The 17,500-nt window shown below is 30.5% G+C and overlaps 1 protein-coding gene and 1 long non-coding RNA gene across 2 annotated transcripts in view; one reads left to right on the top strand and one right to left on the bottom strand.

The window, feature by feature from the left end:
• Positions 1–17,500, top strand: part of LOC137616574 (uncharacterized) — a 423,519-nt gene that overhangs the window by 390,459 nt on the left and 15,560 nt on the right. The window contains exon 6 of the mRNA XM_068346454.1: positions 9,936–10,173. Within this exon, the coding sequence (XP_068202555.1) occupies positions 9,936–10,173 (238 nt within the window). The remainder of the gene's footprint in view (positions 1–9,935; positions 10,174–17,500) is intronic.
• Positions 1–17,500, bottom strand: part of LOC137616575 (uncharacterized) — a 133,960-nt gene that overhangs the window by 105,389 nt on the left and 11,071 nt on the right. The window contains exon 2 of the long non-coding RNA XR_011039450.1: positions 9,963–10,137. This is a non-coding gene — a long non-coding RNA (uncharacterized lncRNA). The remainder of the gene's footprint in view (positions 1–9,962; positions 10,138–17,500) is intronic.

Raw genomic sequence — 17,500 nt, 5'->3', positions numbered from 1 at the left:
AGACACCAAGCAAAGACTTTACCAATCGGGCCACAACAACCCTAAAGTATTGAAGTTCCCTTTGATTTTTAACTATCTCTCTCAATCCCGGAATGTTAATCTAGCGATATTTCAGCCAAGAACCAGCACGTGACTCTCTCTCTCTCTCTCTCTCTCTCTCTCTCTCTCTCTCTCTCTCTCTCTCTCTCTCTAATCATTTTTGGGGATTGCATAGTTTTATAGTTTTTCTACCTTTTAGTAACAGACCTTTATACGCCCATGGCAATTCCTTAATATCTGTACGTCATATCTATCTTATGACCATATATTTACGAAGTTTTCAGCTCCTAGTTCTTAGTTAACCATCAAAACTCTACAAAACCTATGTTGTATACCGAAGGTCTTCAACTTACAAACTCAATAGGTTCCAAGAAGCTGTTTGTAAGTCGAGTTGTTTGTAAGTCGAAAAAATCAATTTTGTCCTGGGATAGGCCTAACCTGAATCCCATGGCTATGATTTCCAGCTACAAAAGTCAACAAATAGTCGGGTTTTATATGAAATCGATGTCAGGTTATAACAAATGTCCTTTTGCTTACTGCATTAAATTATATGATATTCTTTTATTACAGTATTCCTTTATCATATCCTTGTTATTTTAGTTGGATTTGTGTCTGTATCTCCGAATGTTTGTAAGTTGGGACCTTCTGAGACTTTATTTCTGAGAATGAAATAGGTGATTGTTTTAATCTTTTCTATTGTACTGTATTTTAGAAAATAAAATCTAATCAATAACATCAGCTATAAATTTAGTGCATTAAAGAAAATTCTTTCGCACTACCTAAAGAGATCAATGTAGCCTAAAATATTGAAACTATTAATCATAATTTCTATTCTAGTTTAGGTAATTGTTTACAAGACCACGCTCTCCAAATAATGCCATATTATGCAAAGCTATTGTTTTCCTTTATTACTTTCGCATAATTTAAAACAATTCATCACATGGGAAAACATTTTGAAATTATAAAAACTATAAATAAAAAAAAAAACCTAGGCTGGTTTCCTCACTTTAAAAGACCTGGAAATAACATCGTCAACATAGTCCACCAAACAAAAGTTCGTGATGCCAGCGCACATTTGATATATATTCAAAATATATACTAAATTAAAAATTAAGTAATTACTCAAAAAGTGTCCATAAAACATACAATTCCCAAGAAGTGTCCATAAAACATACAATTCCCAAATAGTGATACTTTTGAGTAATTACTTCTTTTTTAATTTAGTATACATTTTGAATATATATCAAATGTACGCTGTCATCGCGAACTTTTGTTAGTTGAATATGTTGACGATGTCAGTTCCAGGTCGTTTAGTGAGGATACCAGGCTAGTTTTTTATATATATATATATATATATATATATATATATATATAAATATATATATATAAATATATATATATATATATATAAATATATATATATAAATATATATATATATATATATATATAATTCTATAAAGGATAAGACTATGAACAGCGCCAGTAGACGTTTGCTTTAAAGGATAAAAATGGAAATATTAACAACATTAGAGACGGAGTGATAAAAAGTGCAGACAATTTCTACACAATGCTATATAATAGTGATATAAGAAATAACTTTGCCAATAGAAATAATGAAGCACCAGAACAGGTACCAAACGTAACAGTAGAAGTAAAGAAAGAATTAAAAGCCATAAAAAGAGGCGAAGCAGCAGGAGATGGCCTAACAATTGAATTAATAATATATGAAGGATATTTCATAGCAGTAAAACAAGCTGAACTTTAAAATAAAAAAATATCTGCTGGAATGCTTCGTCATTAAACTAATTCACAGAAAGGACACAAAAGACCTGGAAAATTGCTGCCAAATAAGTTTACTCTCGGTAATATATAAAATATTTACAAAGATCAATTTAAGCCGAATAGAAAGACAGCTAGCCTATAATCAACCAAAACAGTAGGCAGGATTTAGACTGGGTATTCAACAACTGACCATATCCATGTAATTAACCAGCTAATGGAAAAATCAACAGAGTATGAAAAAACCACTTTGTACGGCATCTATAGACTATGAGAAAGCTTTTGAATCTGTCAAAAGCTCATCAGTAATAAAAGCCCTTCAGAGACAAGGAATAGATGAATCTTACTTTAGAACATCTGCAAACATATACAGGAAATACAACAATCCTAAAATTACGTAAAGATAGTGAGAAAATTATGATTGAGAAAAGAGTTAGACAGGGAGACCCTATCTCTCCTAAATTCTTCACAGAATGCACATAAGGTTTTAAAAATTTAGATTGGGAAAATGCAGAAATTAATATTAATGGGGAATACCTTGACAACTTAAGATTTGTAGATGACATAGTTATGTTTAGTGAATCATGGGAGGAATTACAAAAGATTATTTAAGATTTGAATAGAGAAAGCAAAACCGTAGGACTGAAAATGATTATGAGTAAAACTAAGATAATTTTCAATTAAAATACAAAGACAACAAATAAGAAATATGGACGACCATCTAGAGATTGATAATGAATATACATAAGACAGTCAGTGTTTCCCAAGACACGAGACCAAAATTAAAAGACGTATAAGCATGGATGGAGAGCTTTTGATAAACAAAATGTGATTATGAAAATTAAAATGCTACTTTCGCTAAAGAGAAAGTATTTAATCAAATGGTCCTACCAGTACTAATCTATGCATCCGAAACTTGGAGCCTTACTACAGTCTTCAAACATAAGCTCGTTACAACTCAAAGAGCTATGGAAAGAATATTGACGGAAACCGCACTAAGATACAGAAAAAGAGAAAAATGGATATGAGAGCAAACTAAAGTGAAGGATATTCTAATAACGTGTAAGAAAAAGAAATGCACATGGGTAAGACATATAATGAGAATGACATATAATATATGGACATTAAAAATAACAGGATGGGTCCCTAGAGATAGCAAAAGAAGCCAAGGAAGGAAAAGAAGACGATGGATTGACGAACTAAGAAAGTTTGCGGTTGTAGACTAGCATAGAAAGACCATAAGCAGACGCAAGTAGAAGGTCATGTCTGAGGCCTTTGCTCTGCAGAAGACAAGTAACGCCTGATGATGATGATGACTGTAATATATATATATATATATATATATATATATATATATATATATATATATATATATATATATATATATATATATACATTATATATATATGCATATATATATATATATATATGCATATATATAATATATATATATATATATATATATATATATACAGTATATATAAATATGCATATATATATATATATATATATATATATATATATATATATATATATACATATATGTATATATATATATATATATATATATATATATATATATATATATACAGTATATATATATATACTGTATATATATATATATATATATATATATATATGTATATATACTGTATATATATGTATATATACTGCATATATATATATATATATATATATATGTATATATATATATACTGTATATATATATATATATATATATATATATATATATATATATATATATATATATATATATATATATATACCTAATCTGTCAGAATAAGAGTTTCTATATGGACTGTAAACAAAGAGACATCCTTTGAACTATTTAAAATTCACTTGAAGTTTTGGATCGCCACTGAAATTTGAACATAAGTGTTATATATCTAGAATTGTACGTAAGTATAGAATACCAGGAGTGCAGCAGTTGGAAATGAACCCTCTATCCTAATGGCTATGAATCTCTCTAATATTCTTGAAGTTATTTCTGTCTTTGCTATACAGCTTATGTGCTGTCTGAGTCTTATCCTTAATAATATGACCCACTATTTAATGTATGATTTCATCATCCAACACTACATCTCAAGGTTTTCTTACAGAAATGGATAATACTTGAAATCTATTTTGCTAAGTTGTATTTTTTTATTTCATTGACTAATTAATTTCTCTTGTTTTTAGATCTAGCATTTGTTTGCATTTTTTATTTTAGTTCCCTTCAAAAAACTTTATCAAAGGTTTTAGTAATGTTTCTGGAAATTACATTGCATCTTTGTCCTTTAGTTTGTCATTAAGTTATTAGTTCGTTGTAACACCATGATTACAAGATCAGTGCCCCACTTCTTGGAAGTTTACCCTGGTTCCTATCTACTAGATTATTTTCCTGAATGAGCCCCATGAATATCTTTCATTTTGTTCCCACAATCTTTCCCAAAATTTCTTGAAGAATTATAATCCTGTAATTGGTCACAAAACGGGAGTCCTTCGATAATTTGTGGGAGAATCATATTATTCCTATCTTCTATGAGTCAAAGTATTATTAAATGATACTTATTGTCTCCTTAGACGTATGGAATTTTTTCAACATCATCTCATGGAGGTACACAATGATTTCTTTGTTAATATTAGATTTCCCTGGTTCCTTTGCCTTCTTACCTTTCTTGATTATGCACTTGATTTCTCATAATTAACCGTTTCTTTTTTCAAAAGGCTTAGTAGGGTCGAGCCTATTAAAGTCTTCCAATTCGTATGGTAAAATACCTATCTCTTTCACAAGAAGGCCTCTGCAACTATCCTTCCTTGGTTAAAGTAATAATTCTAATTTTCATCCTCGGTTATTCTAAGGACATTGCTCCTCTGTTCGCTGAATACCTTCTCTTTTCATTCAATTGTGTGTATTTCAGTATCCTTCTTAATTATATAAAGGGCTTCATCTCATTTTTCCACAAGGACACTGATATTGTCCCCGAATTTGTCAGGCAGTCCTGCTTATTACACTAGCTTTTCCGGATATAAGTCTTGTAGGAATTTGACTCTTCAATTGTCATTCATTAAATTCCCTTTGTTGCTTAAATGGGTTTCCTTGTCCAAAGTGCTTTCTTAACCAAATATTGAAATATTTCAAACCTCCACTGCAACTGAGTAGCCCACTTGACGGTTGCACTAAGTAATCTGTACTTTGTTACTAGGAGGAGTTTTTTTTTTTTCTAATGATGATCATGTCGAGCCATTTATGGTCTGTTCATCTATATATCTTCCATCCTTCATTCCGCTGTCACTATTCTAAGTAGAATATCTTTCCATTCCTAGCTGGAAGTCTCCAAGCAGCAATCTCTACCCTTCGTTTTGATAAGACTATTTATTTTATAACTCTTTAGCAAGATTGATAGGTGGTAACATGGAATTAAATCCAATGGTGTTTATACAAAATCTTTAAAGCATAAAATACAGGTTGAGCAAGCAAGAGTAGTTACGAAGGTCAGAGTGGAGAATAGTGGTGAACAGTGGCTTAGCGATGATCAGTCAAGAGATTAAAGTGATGGACGGTGGGAACTTGGTGATCATCGATGAAAACAATTCTTTGCAAGTTAATGATGGCTTTATTCTTTTTCATATATTTGGCTTAAAAGTTACTTAGTCATCTTGGGTTTCTGTCCTATGGTATTTCAGTACCCTATAAGCCGCCTGGTGCGGAGACCATGCTTATTTTGGTAATGTCTTAATTGATATTATTACTTTTATTACTAATAGCCAAGCTATAATTCTGGTTGTAAAACCAGAATGCTACAAGCCCAAAGGCTCTAACAGGGAAAGAAGCCCAGTGAGGAAAGGAAATAGTATAAACAAGATATAAAGGCAGTAATGAAGAAAAATCTAATAAATTATCATAAGATCAGTAACAACATTAACCTTGACCAAAAAAAAAAAAAATCACCATCATTCCACCCCAACCAAAAATGCTCCCAAGTCTAACCAGCATTTCTACTTATAGCTATCATCATGACCTAGCTGATCAATCTATACACCGTAACTCATGGATTTTCCAAAAACACCGCTTGATCTCATTATCATATTTATTCTTTGATGATGATAGAATAATGATGTTCATATCAATGAATTCTATATTTTCTATGACTGAAAGAAAACCTGCCCTTTCCAAACAAATTAAAGATGAACACTTATTCTGACATATTGAGAAAACAAAGAAAATCGTACAATTCTCTCTCTCTCTCTCTCTCTCTCTCTCTCTCTCTCTCTCTCTCTCTCTCTCTCTCTCTCTCTCTCTCTCTATTATATATGTACACACATACATATATATATATATATATATATATATATATATATATATATATATATATATATATACATATATGTATGTATATATATATATATACACACACATATATATATATACATGTATATATAAAGAAAAGGGGAAGAAAGAGGGAGAAGAAAGTGGGGAAAGAGAAAGGGGCACACATGAAATAATTATACATAAACATATAGATAAATATCATCATCAACTCCTCCTACGCCTATTGACACAAAGGGCCTCAGGGTGAGAGGGTGCAATGAAGAGCCTCAAATGCAGATACACTATATATATATATATATATATATATATATATATATATATATATATATTTATATATATATATATGTATATATATACTGTATATAAATATATTTATATATATATATGTATGTATGTATGTATACATACATATATAAGTATACATATACACACATATATATATATATATATATATATATATATATATATATATATATATATATATATATATACATATGTGTGTATATATGCATATATATGTATATATATATACATAAATATACATATATATACAATATATATATATATATATATATTTATATATATATATATATATATATATATATATAAATATATATATAATTTATATATATATATATATATATATATTTAAATATATATATATATATATATATATATATATGTATATATAAATCTATATATGTATATATATATATATATATATATATATATATATATATATATATATATATATACATATTTGTTTATCTATTACGATAATACTTAAGGAAAAAAAATTATTTCATTTTCAGTGAACATTAGTCTATAGGCTAAGCATTAAAACTAGGAAAATTATTGACCAATGGTATTAAATATAAAAAGAAAGAGTAAAGAATTAAATCCAAAGAAATACAAAGCTAAAAATCGTTTCCCACCTCTAGCAGAGTAGATTATGTAAAGAAACGAAAAAGCTACAATAAAGGATGCCTGAAAAATTATTGGTTTCGATACCTGAATGAATTGGGTTGCTGTTTAAAGAATATTGGCGACAATTTCTCACCCTACCTCTATGTTATCTGTTAAAACATTGAGCTTTCTTAGGAAGTTAAAACATAAGGAAATCACAGACAAGTACCACGCGGAGTTCTTATACTCGATTACATCCATGTGCGCTCATAGACGTTCACGCCTGAATAGGGACATATTCATTTTCATTTGGTATTATGAAGATATACGATAGGCACTTCATCACACGAGCTTAACATACATTAGCCACCTCTGACATGAATATGATCAACTGATTTCAGTTCTCTTAGAAGATTTCCTTTTAGACAAACTATAAACATATTTACTTGTTAATCTTTAAGGGAATGGTATTTGGAAAGATGGTAAGGCTTATGATGTTATTTACACTTTATTCCTCAAGAGAACGCTAATCGGACTAACAACTCTGCTTTCTTCTCTTGATACCCTCCCTCTCAATGAAAACAATTCTTGCTAAAAGGTCGAATTTATATTTTTTTCCAGATTTTCTAAAATTAAAGAAATACCCCCACATACTATATATACAGAGCATATGCAGGATATATATATATATATATATATATATATATATATATGTATTTATATATATACATACATATATATATACACATATATACGTATGTATTTATATATATACACATATATATATATATATATATATATATATATATATATATATATATATATATATATATATATATACAAATGTGTGTGTGTATATACCTGTATACATATACTAAATATCAATATTTATTTGATTCAGTGATAAATATTTGCTCCTTAAATAGCCGAACTATGTTTTGTAAAAGCGACAATATATTGTTTTCAGAATACCGAAAGTAAACATTGCTAAATATCTAATGAATTCCAAGTAAATAGGATAAAACATATAAACAGCAGCAATATTGTTCATTATATCATTAACGAAATCCACAAAGAAAATTAAAATCATATTGATAAATAATAGTTATAATCATAATCCCCAGTCAACACACAAAACCAGAAACAAGAACGGCTTTATATCGCCTTTTAATTCCCCTGCCAGGTCGTAATCTCAAATCCCTTTTACAACATTTGACGAATAAAGAATGTAAATCTAATTTTCATTTCCTATGAGTGAGGTGAATTTCTCTTGGAGCTTAAACCTCTATCTCTCTCTATCTCTCCTCCGACTTATTTTTTGCTTTGTTTAACCCTTTTAAGCCCCTTTTCCTCTCCTGCGGGTTTCCCCTTAGCATGAAAGAGGGGTTATCACAATTTACGCATTTCACAGAATGGTGATTTATGTTTCAAGTGGTCTGATGTAATAAACCAGGGAGTAAATACTGTTTGTTTAGAGGGTGCGCTTGTCTGTTTTATCTGAGGTACACCACACAGTCACAAATGGGTAAATACTTTTTGGAGCCTCCATTTCGGTTAGGATTTTTAATTCTATTTCTTTTCATCTTCTATTTGCTGTTGCTTCGAGTTGCCTTTTGTATTTATTGGAGTTCTGGGAAAAATTATTTAAACTCGACTAAATCTACTCTCATAAATGCTTTTCAGGAAAATATAATTTCAGATAAAATATTCAGAACACCAAAATTATGTTGTATAACCATCTCGGTTCCTTTTAACTGTTAAGGCGTATTGATTACCTTTCGTGAGAATTACAACAAACGATAATAACAAAGTTGTGTGGAATTTTCTCGACTTGCATACACACCTTTTACTTCTTAGCATGTTGGAGAATTTGGAGGTTATCCTTTCAGTCAAGTACCAAGTGTATTTCAACAACGTTGAATTTAAATGTGGTATTTCTAATGATAAAATGTTATTTACTTTATTTACTTATTCAAGGGACAAATCCCCTATATCAATGGAGATATGAGTTTAGACCATAAAGATTTTCTTAGTGAATATGCAATTTCTACAGGCATATAAATATTAATCTTTAACACTCATCTATCTAGTTATTTATCTATCTATCTATCTATATCTAAATATCTGGAAAAGACATAAGCTATTCCACAACTGACATGAAAACTAGTGAACTACAATGAATTCAAATGTTTAACAACACCCTTTCTTTGTACTTTACTAGTGTTGATCTTTAAATGAATTTAGAATAGACAAATTCATTTATATCATAAATCTTTTTCCTTTACTTTCAACGTTAAAATGCAGTTTGGTTCAATAATTGAAATGAGGTATCCTAGTAATGAGCAAGAATTTACCGCAGCAGTCTAAAACACAGACAGATACTGTTAAAGAATAACTTATTTTGATTGTATTAGTGTATTTGAAAAGCAACCAGAATAGAAGAATATTCTTGTAATAACTGAGGACTCATACCTAAACTAAGATTTCCTTCTGAAAATAATGTGAAAATCTTCCCATTGAATGAAATCATATAATCATAATATTTTTGTTAATCAATGTATTTATCTCATATAACCCGTCTAAAAGCATTTAACAGTCCATCAACCACTGATATAATGATAACATCAGGTAAAAATATAAATTAATTTCAGACAACTAATCTTGCCCACAACAAACTAAAAAATAATTTCAGTTATAATTACATCCTATAATATTCTTCATGCAAGGATGCAGATAACAGTACTACCGGTTTTGGATTTCTATAATAATCACCTATTCATTCTTTACATATAGAAGGAGATGCCAGTAATATTAACAGACTCAAATTAATTCATTATAGCTTCATTCATACTTTTTATTATTCCATTGTGTCTACAGGTGCCCCACAAATACACATATGCTTACCCTCCTATGCTGAACAAGGATGGACTGGAAACGTCAGTTTTGGGACTTCGACTCAAACTCACAGACCGCCACTTCTCCGGGGGCGTCATCCTCCTAAAATGCACTGCGACGGTGGCTGCCCTTTACACCCATAGCGATCAGGATTTCCTCCAGGTGGATGACGGGAAACTCAAACCTATTGTTTTGGAACAAAGGAATTCTTTGATAAGTGGTAAGAACAAAAATTTAATTTTGTGCAATCGAGGTCATAAAAAGTGGCTTGGAAATTTTTATAGGTACTATGCCACCCTATTATAATCTTTATCAACATATTAACCTATAGTTAAAAGGTTTTTAATCTTTTATAAGTTAGTACTCCCAGGAGCCTACTGTAGGAAATCAAGTTGTACAGATCAAATATCAATGAGGCAGATACATTATTGCTATTAACTAGTGTTTAAATGAAGGTACACCACAAAAGGCGACAAAATAAGAGCCAAAAGGTCTGAACACCTAGAGGTAAGTAAAACGCTATATTCTACCATCTGAACAGGAAAAATAAATAATACACCTTAGGGCCCTATATCAAAATCTGGTTATTATTATTTTCATTTTTAATTTGGTTATTGTTTCTTCCTTATATTTTTCTAAGAACTATTATCTTATTTTTCTTTATTGTCAACTACTGCTTTTGTAAACACCACCTACCCCCTACCCAACCCCTATATATAACAATTATATGGGGACCATAATGTGAAACCAGGGTTGTTAAGTAAGGAATGCAAAATCTAGTGAATTACGAGGATGCAACCAAATCTTAGCCTTAGGTGACAGATCCTATCTTACCAATGGCGTAATACGTCATATTTATCAGTAGGGAATCGGGTTGATTTATTCAGATAAGGATGAAAACCTCAAAGATAAACAACGTCCTCACAGGCCATGCTAAGCTACCAAATACACATTGAGGATGAAATGTTACAAATTTCACCCATAGGAAAATTATCATTATATATATATATATATATATATATATATATATATATATATATATATATATATATATATATATATATATATATATATACAGTATATATATATATTTATATATATATATACATATATATACATATATATATATATATATATATACAGTATATATATATATATATATAAATATATATATATATATATATATATATATATATATATATATGATATATATAATATATATATATATATATATATATATATATATATATATATATATTACTTTAAGGGTTGCTTTTCTGGTCCTATACTGCAGAGAAACCTTACTCTGTACACTCTACAGGACATTTCAAAATTCATTTAATCGTATACATCGCAAGCATTCAGCATTTCACAGCGCATATTGATCGTTTATTGTCAAATCCACATTATCCAAACACATAGCATATAAGAAAGTCTTCAGTTTCCACTTGAAAAACTTAATATCTTCCATTTTTCGGATGTCTAGTGGAAGTTTATTGTAAATTCTTGGGGCTCTAGAACCTACCCCAGACATGTACATCTTAGTTCCAATAATTTGAAACCATCTGTAACTTTCTCGTGTCAACACGATTTGTTAGCTGCAAAATATAAAATAATTATCTTAGATATTTTGAACGTCCGGTTCTGATAACTTAGTGGGTTATTGTACATATTTTAAACTCAATTTTTGCTTTAACAGGCAGCTAATGTAAATTAATTAATATAGGAGTGAGCCTTTCTCTGGGTAAGACACCTTTCACCAGTCTTGCTCCTCTGTTTACTATGCTTTCTAATTTCTTATGTTGCACTTTTGATAGTGTGGTAAATGGAGTTGCAGTAGTCCATCCTGGTAATAACACAGCTTATCATAAGTTTCTTTACAGAATGTTCATCCAGGTACATGTGTGATTACTTACCCTCAGCAAATGAAAATAAAAATATTTACAAGAATATGGATGCATTAATCATTAAATATGTGAATACATGCACGTGGGTTATTTCTGATTTTTTTTACAAATGTATATAATGGAATGAGAGATTTCACAATAGTAGTTTAAAAAATTAATTATACGGACCATTCAAATTATTTAAATCAGGATAAAAGGCTGAACTACACTTCGGATGTGAGAAGTAATTAAAAAAGATTAAAAAAAAAAAAAAACATTTACAGGTGTTCCATGGTGAAGCCAAGTTTTTGCCTGTTTAATAAAAAAAAATGTAAAATCCACGTGGAGAGTGTTTACTTTCTGCACATTTATAAAGTTTCTATGATATTGGTATCTTAATATGGAATCTTTATTAGACAGGGTAGAAATCTTCTGGAGGTCCAGAATAATGGAAAGGTCAATAACTACTAAACTCCATTATTGATGTAGAAGCAGTCACATAACATGATCAATCAAACTAAATATTAAGAATAAAAAGAAATAAAAAAGCTGTATAGGTAGTAGGTTGGCCAGGGCACCAGCCCCAATGAGATATTACCGCTAGAGAGTTATGGGGTCTTATGACTGGCCAGACGGTACTCCATTGGATCCTTCTCTCTGGTTACGGTTCCTTTTCTCATTGCCTACACACACACACACACACACACACACACACCGAATAGTCTGGCATATTCTCTACATATTCTCCTCTGTCCTCATACACCTGACAACACTGAGATTACCAAACAATTCTTCTTCTCTCAAGGGGTTAACTACTGCACTGTAATTGTTCAGTGGCTACTTTCCTCTTGGTAACGGTAAAAGAGACTCTTTAGCTATGGTAAGCAGTTCTTCTAGGAGAAGGACACTCCAAAATCATACCATTGTTATCAATTCTTGGGTAGTGCCATAGCCTCTGTACCATGGTCTTCCACTGCCTTGTGTTAGGGTTCTCTTGCTTGAGGATACACTCGGGCACACTATTCTATCCTTTTCCCCCTCTTGTTTTGTTAAAGTTTCTTTTAGTTTATATATGAGATATTCATTTTAATGTTACTCTTCTTAAGATATTTTATTTTTCCTTGTTTCCTTTCCTCCCTGGGCTATTTTCCCTGTTGGAACCCCTGGGCTTATAGCATTCTGCTTTTCCAACTAGGGTTGTAGCTTAGCAAGTAATAATAATAATAATAATAATAATAATAATAATAATAATAATAACAATAATTATAATAATCTATCTCTAATAGAAGACCTGATTTTGATTATTTTTCAATCTTATAAGACAAGACTTCCACAGATTTCTTGATTATTTAATAGCACAATAACATATGAAATTTGCACGTAAATCTTTAAATGATACCAAACTCCCTTCCATAGACTGTACATGTGGAGCTTTTACAACATAAATTCTCAGAAAATCTTCAAATTCTGGGTATCTTAACTTATTAATTTTTTCTGCAGTTTAATAAATTTTAATTCCAGCTTTAACGCATCTGATCAGGCAATTCTGGAATTGCAGAATTTCCTTCACTTCTGCTAACTTATAATCATAACACTTTACAAGTTCATTAATTTCACATACTTCTTTTATCACAATATTCAACTCCACAAACTTATTTTCACAGTCCTAATTTGTGTCAAATTTATCGTACCCTTTCATACGAAATGATTGCGTTGAAGTACGTAATATAGCTTAAAATTTTAGAAAAGATAACATATGTCATCACTTAAAAAAAACTACCAAATGTTTATTACCTATAAAAATAACATCTAAATAAAAGTTTGCCCTCACCTGTTACTTATGAATTCGCTTGTTAAAGAAATTGCAATTACATTGTGAGACACACCAAGTTAACCACCAGGTTAACCCTCTACAATTAGTGATTACACTTACAAAATCTTATTTATCAATACATGGAGGCTTCAATGACTTAACTACAATGCACTGTCTATTCAACTATTCATATATATTCAGTTTTTCAGGGTACTCTGGTATTTTTCTTCTTATTTTGATGAGTATTTAAACCACCTTATCACAAATTCTGTTTTAAGTACGATTTTCGTATTTTTTTTTTCACTATCAAAAGAAATCAACTAACATATGATAATAATAAAGTATACAAATTATTGTTTTTTTAACAGCAATCGCAAAATTATATATCCTCAGGTAAAGCATTTTGGAGTAATCTTTATATGAAATGAACATATTTTAATTTGAAGCGAATGAAATACTGGAAACGTTAAATTAAATCTACTTTTAGCCTTTGACCTATGTTATTTGTTGATATTCTTTCAAACTATATCATCAATTGATTGTTACCTTTTATGCTATCATATTTAATTATGATTCCAGGTAACAATATATAAATCCCATTTCTCTACAAGGCTTGAAAGTATTCCAGGATTAAAGTGGAGCTTAGGAGATTTTCATACATCTATATCTATCTATCTATCTATATATATATATATATATATATATATATATATATATATATACACACACATATATATATATATATATATATATATATATATATATATTATGTGTGTGTTTATACGTATGTGTGCGTGTGTATCCGTGTATAGGCTTGTGTGCGTGATTAACTTACATTGAATTTTGAGCAATTAAACCTACAATTTAATCATTTCTGAAGTAGGAATAACTATCATTCATGTTTGACATTCAAGAAACGTTAAGCATCCGGATGAATATTCTATAAAAAGAAAATTGTGATTAACTGTGTTATTACAAGGAATGACTACTGTAACTATCTATCACAACTTAACCAAAGTGCAACTTAAGAAATTACAAAACATAATAAACACAGGAGCAAGATTGATAAAAGGCATCCCACCGTGAGACAGGATCACCCTTATACTAATTGAATTACATTGGCTGACAACTAAGCTAGAACACAGTCTGAGATATGTGCAATCACTCATCAAGTTATCAGACCCGGACGTCCAAAATATCTAGAATTGCTACACATCGTGCAGCCAACGAATCGTTTCGTTTAGAAAATTGTTACAGTGGGTTTCAAGTTATCAAAATCCAAAATGTGCCTTATTGTAGGTTCTCTGGCATTCCAATATGGGGTCCAGGACTATATAACAATTTCCCAATATACTGTACATCGAAGGACTAGAGATATTAAGACCTTCAGAGAAATTGAAGACTTTCTTGTTTTCTAAGTGTTTCGATAATGTGGATTTGACAATTATTGCATAATACGCTGTGATACTTTAAATACCTAAGAATGTTTATGGCAAACAAATCTTGTATGTTCTGTGGGGCACGGTTTTCATCTGAGACAGGACCAAGAAAACGGCCCTTCATGTAAAGTAAAATCCATCACAATGCAAGCATTACTGGGGGTCTACTCTGCTTGTGCCCTAGAAAAGTGTATGATTAGAAATATCCAGTAAGCGCTCTGCGGTGCACTCACTAACACTAAAACCCCAGAGTCTGTGCATACATATAGTTTACCATCTATATAAAAGATGAAATACAAATCATAACTGTACAGTGATACCAAAGCTCACTCAAAATAGGTGTTCCGATTAGGCCGTCTGTAATGCGTCAATACGTCCCTGGCGTCGGACCAACGCTCGTATGTACACCCAGCAACAAAACCGGTGTCACCTCGCCAGACCTGACTTGGAGAGATCATGCCCTTCTTGCCCTGAAAGGTGGCCGATGTTTAAACAACCAAGACATCGTTTGATGGTTCAAATGTGAGGGGTAGAGAAATTACCAATAGCACTCAAAGAAATGCGATGATTAATGTTACATATACATATATATATATATATATATATATATATATATATATATATATATATATATATTTAATATATATATAAATATAAAATATATATATATATAAATATATATATATATACATATATATACTGTATATATATATATTCATATATATATATACTGTATATATATATATATATATATATATATATATATATATATATATATATATATACATATTAGAGAGATACAGAGGTCTTATCTCTTATTCCTATAAGAAATGCAATCGTTTTCGATAATAGTGATCGAAAAGTATAGTCACACTGATATATTTTAATTCCTTAATACATTTATCTATAGAACATCCTTAAATACTGTGGGAACTGACTATTCCAATCAATATGTCAGAATGATATAGCCTTCGTTTGCATTATCCTAGCAGCTGCTCTCTCTCTCTCTCTCTCTCTCTCTCTCTCTCTCTCTCTCTCTCTCTCTCTCTCTCTCTCTCTCTCTCTCTCTCTCTCTCTCTCTCTCTCTCTCCTACCTGTATCCATTAGTTAGATAAGGACACACTTTTTTTATGTAATTTGGATGTGTCCAAGGATCACACAAAACCGATAACTACTTTGCAAGCTTGTGTTGGATTTGCATTTCTTTTGGGGGGAGATCCCAAGTTCCAAAGATGTTCAGTAACTACCTAAAAACACAAGCAAACCTAAACGACGTGTGATATTGGTTGATTACTAGGCGGTCTCTGGTCACGTGGTTTCATTTTTTTTATCAAATCGCGGTTTGGTTATGGATGGTTTGTTACTTCACTGAAAACCCTACGGGCATATTCCTTTATTGAATCGTAACAGCAGTAAGGAACCAATGTATTAATTTATTTCATGAACGCTCATAGCAATCAGTGGTTCTTAACCTTTTTTCAATGCATGCTTTCTTTTCAAATCAGCATAAAATTCTTGCACCCCTCAAGTGTTGAAATACAAGAGAAAAAACGCGTAAATGCTATGATATAAAGTGGATCTGATGCGTATTAAATGAAAAAATTGCTTCTAGGACAAATGCTGTATTACAGTTTTCACAGGAAAAAAATTAACCTGCGAAAAAAACGAAACATTTTTGTTCTAATCATTCATATTCATATGGTTAGGAATCGACCACACACCTCTTAAGGGAACAGGCACCTATGTTTAAGAAACATCGAGCGAAGTCAATCATAACTTTGTTGATACCATTGTCATGAAGTGTGGCTATTAAGTATTGCTGTCCGTCTATCTGCTATTTAGGTTTTGTTTTCGGTTCAGCTTGTAAAGATTAAAGCTATTTGTAAGTCATATATGACTCATCACATTCCGACAATTAACAGTCCAATTATTGAAAATGATATCCCTAATTACGAAAACTTTGTTACTTTGTTACCGGAAGAAATAAGTCAATAATTTTGATCTTACACTTTCTTGCATCTTGGTTTGGTTTTGAAAGGCCGGCGACCATAAAATTTGTTGGTTACCGATTCTTTGGACAATTAGTGTGAATATCTAAAACCAGCCCAAGCCACATCTTTAACCTGGACTATACAGGTATATGTTACCCAAAACAAATGTTACACGCCAAGTTTTGAAACCGATGTTTCTATTAGTCATCATGGATACAAATTAGCAATTGTAATATTTAATTATTCTAGACTGAGAAGACATTATAGGATACCCTAATCTAGTATAGGATTTGCATATATGTCAAAACTTAGTTGAGTTACCAGCAATAGTTTTTTAAACATCGCCATCATTTCAATTGGATGCATTTTATGCCATATTGCATGTAAAAAATAAGAAATGAATAACAATTTGATTTAT

Source organism: Palaemon carinicauda, chromosome 22 (assembly GCF_036898095.1).
Source record: "Palaemon carinicauda isolate YSFRI2023 chromosome 22, ASM3689809v2, whole genome shotgun sequence".
Lineage (NCBI taxonomy): Eukaryota > Metazoa > Arthropoda > Malacostraca > Decapoda > Palaemonidae > Palaemon > Palaemon carinicauda.
The sequence above is the reverse complement of the archived record's forward strand: the minus strand, read 5'-3'. Positions and strand labels throughout refer to the sequence as shown.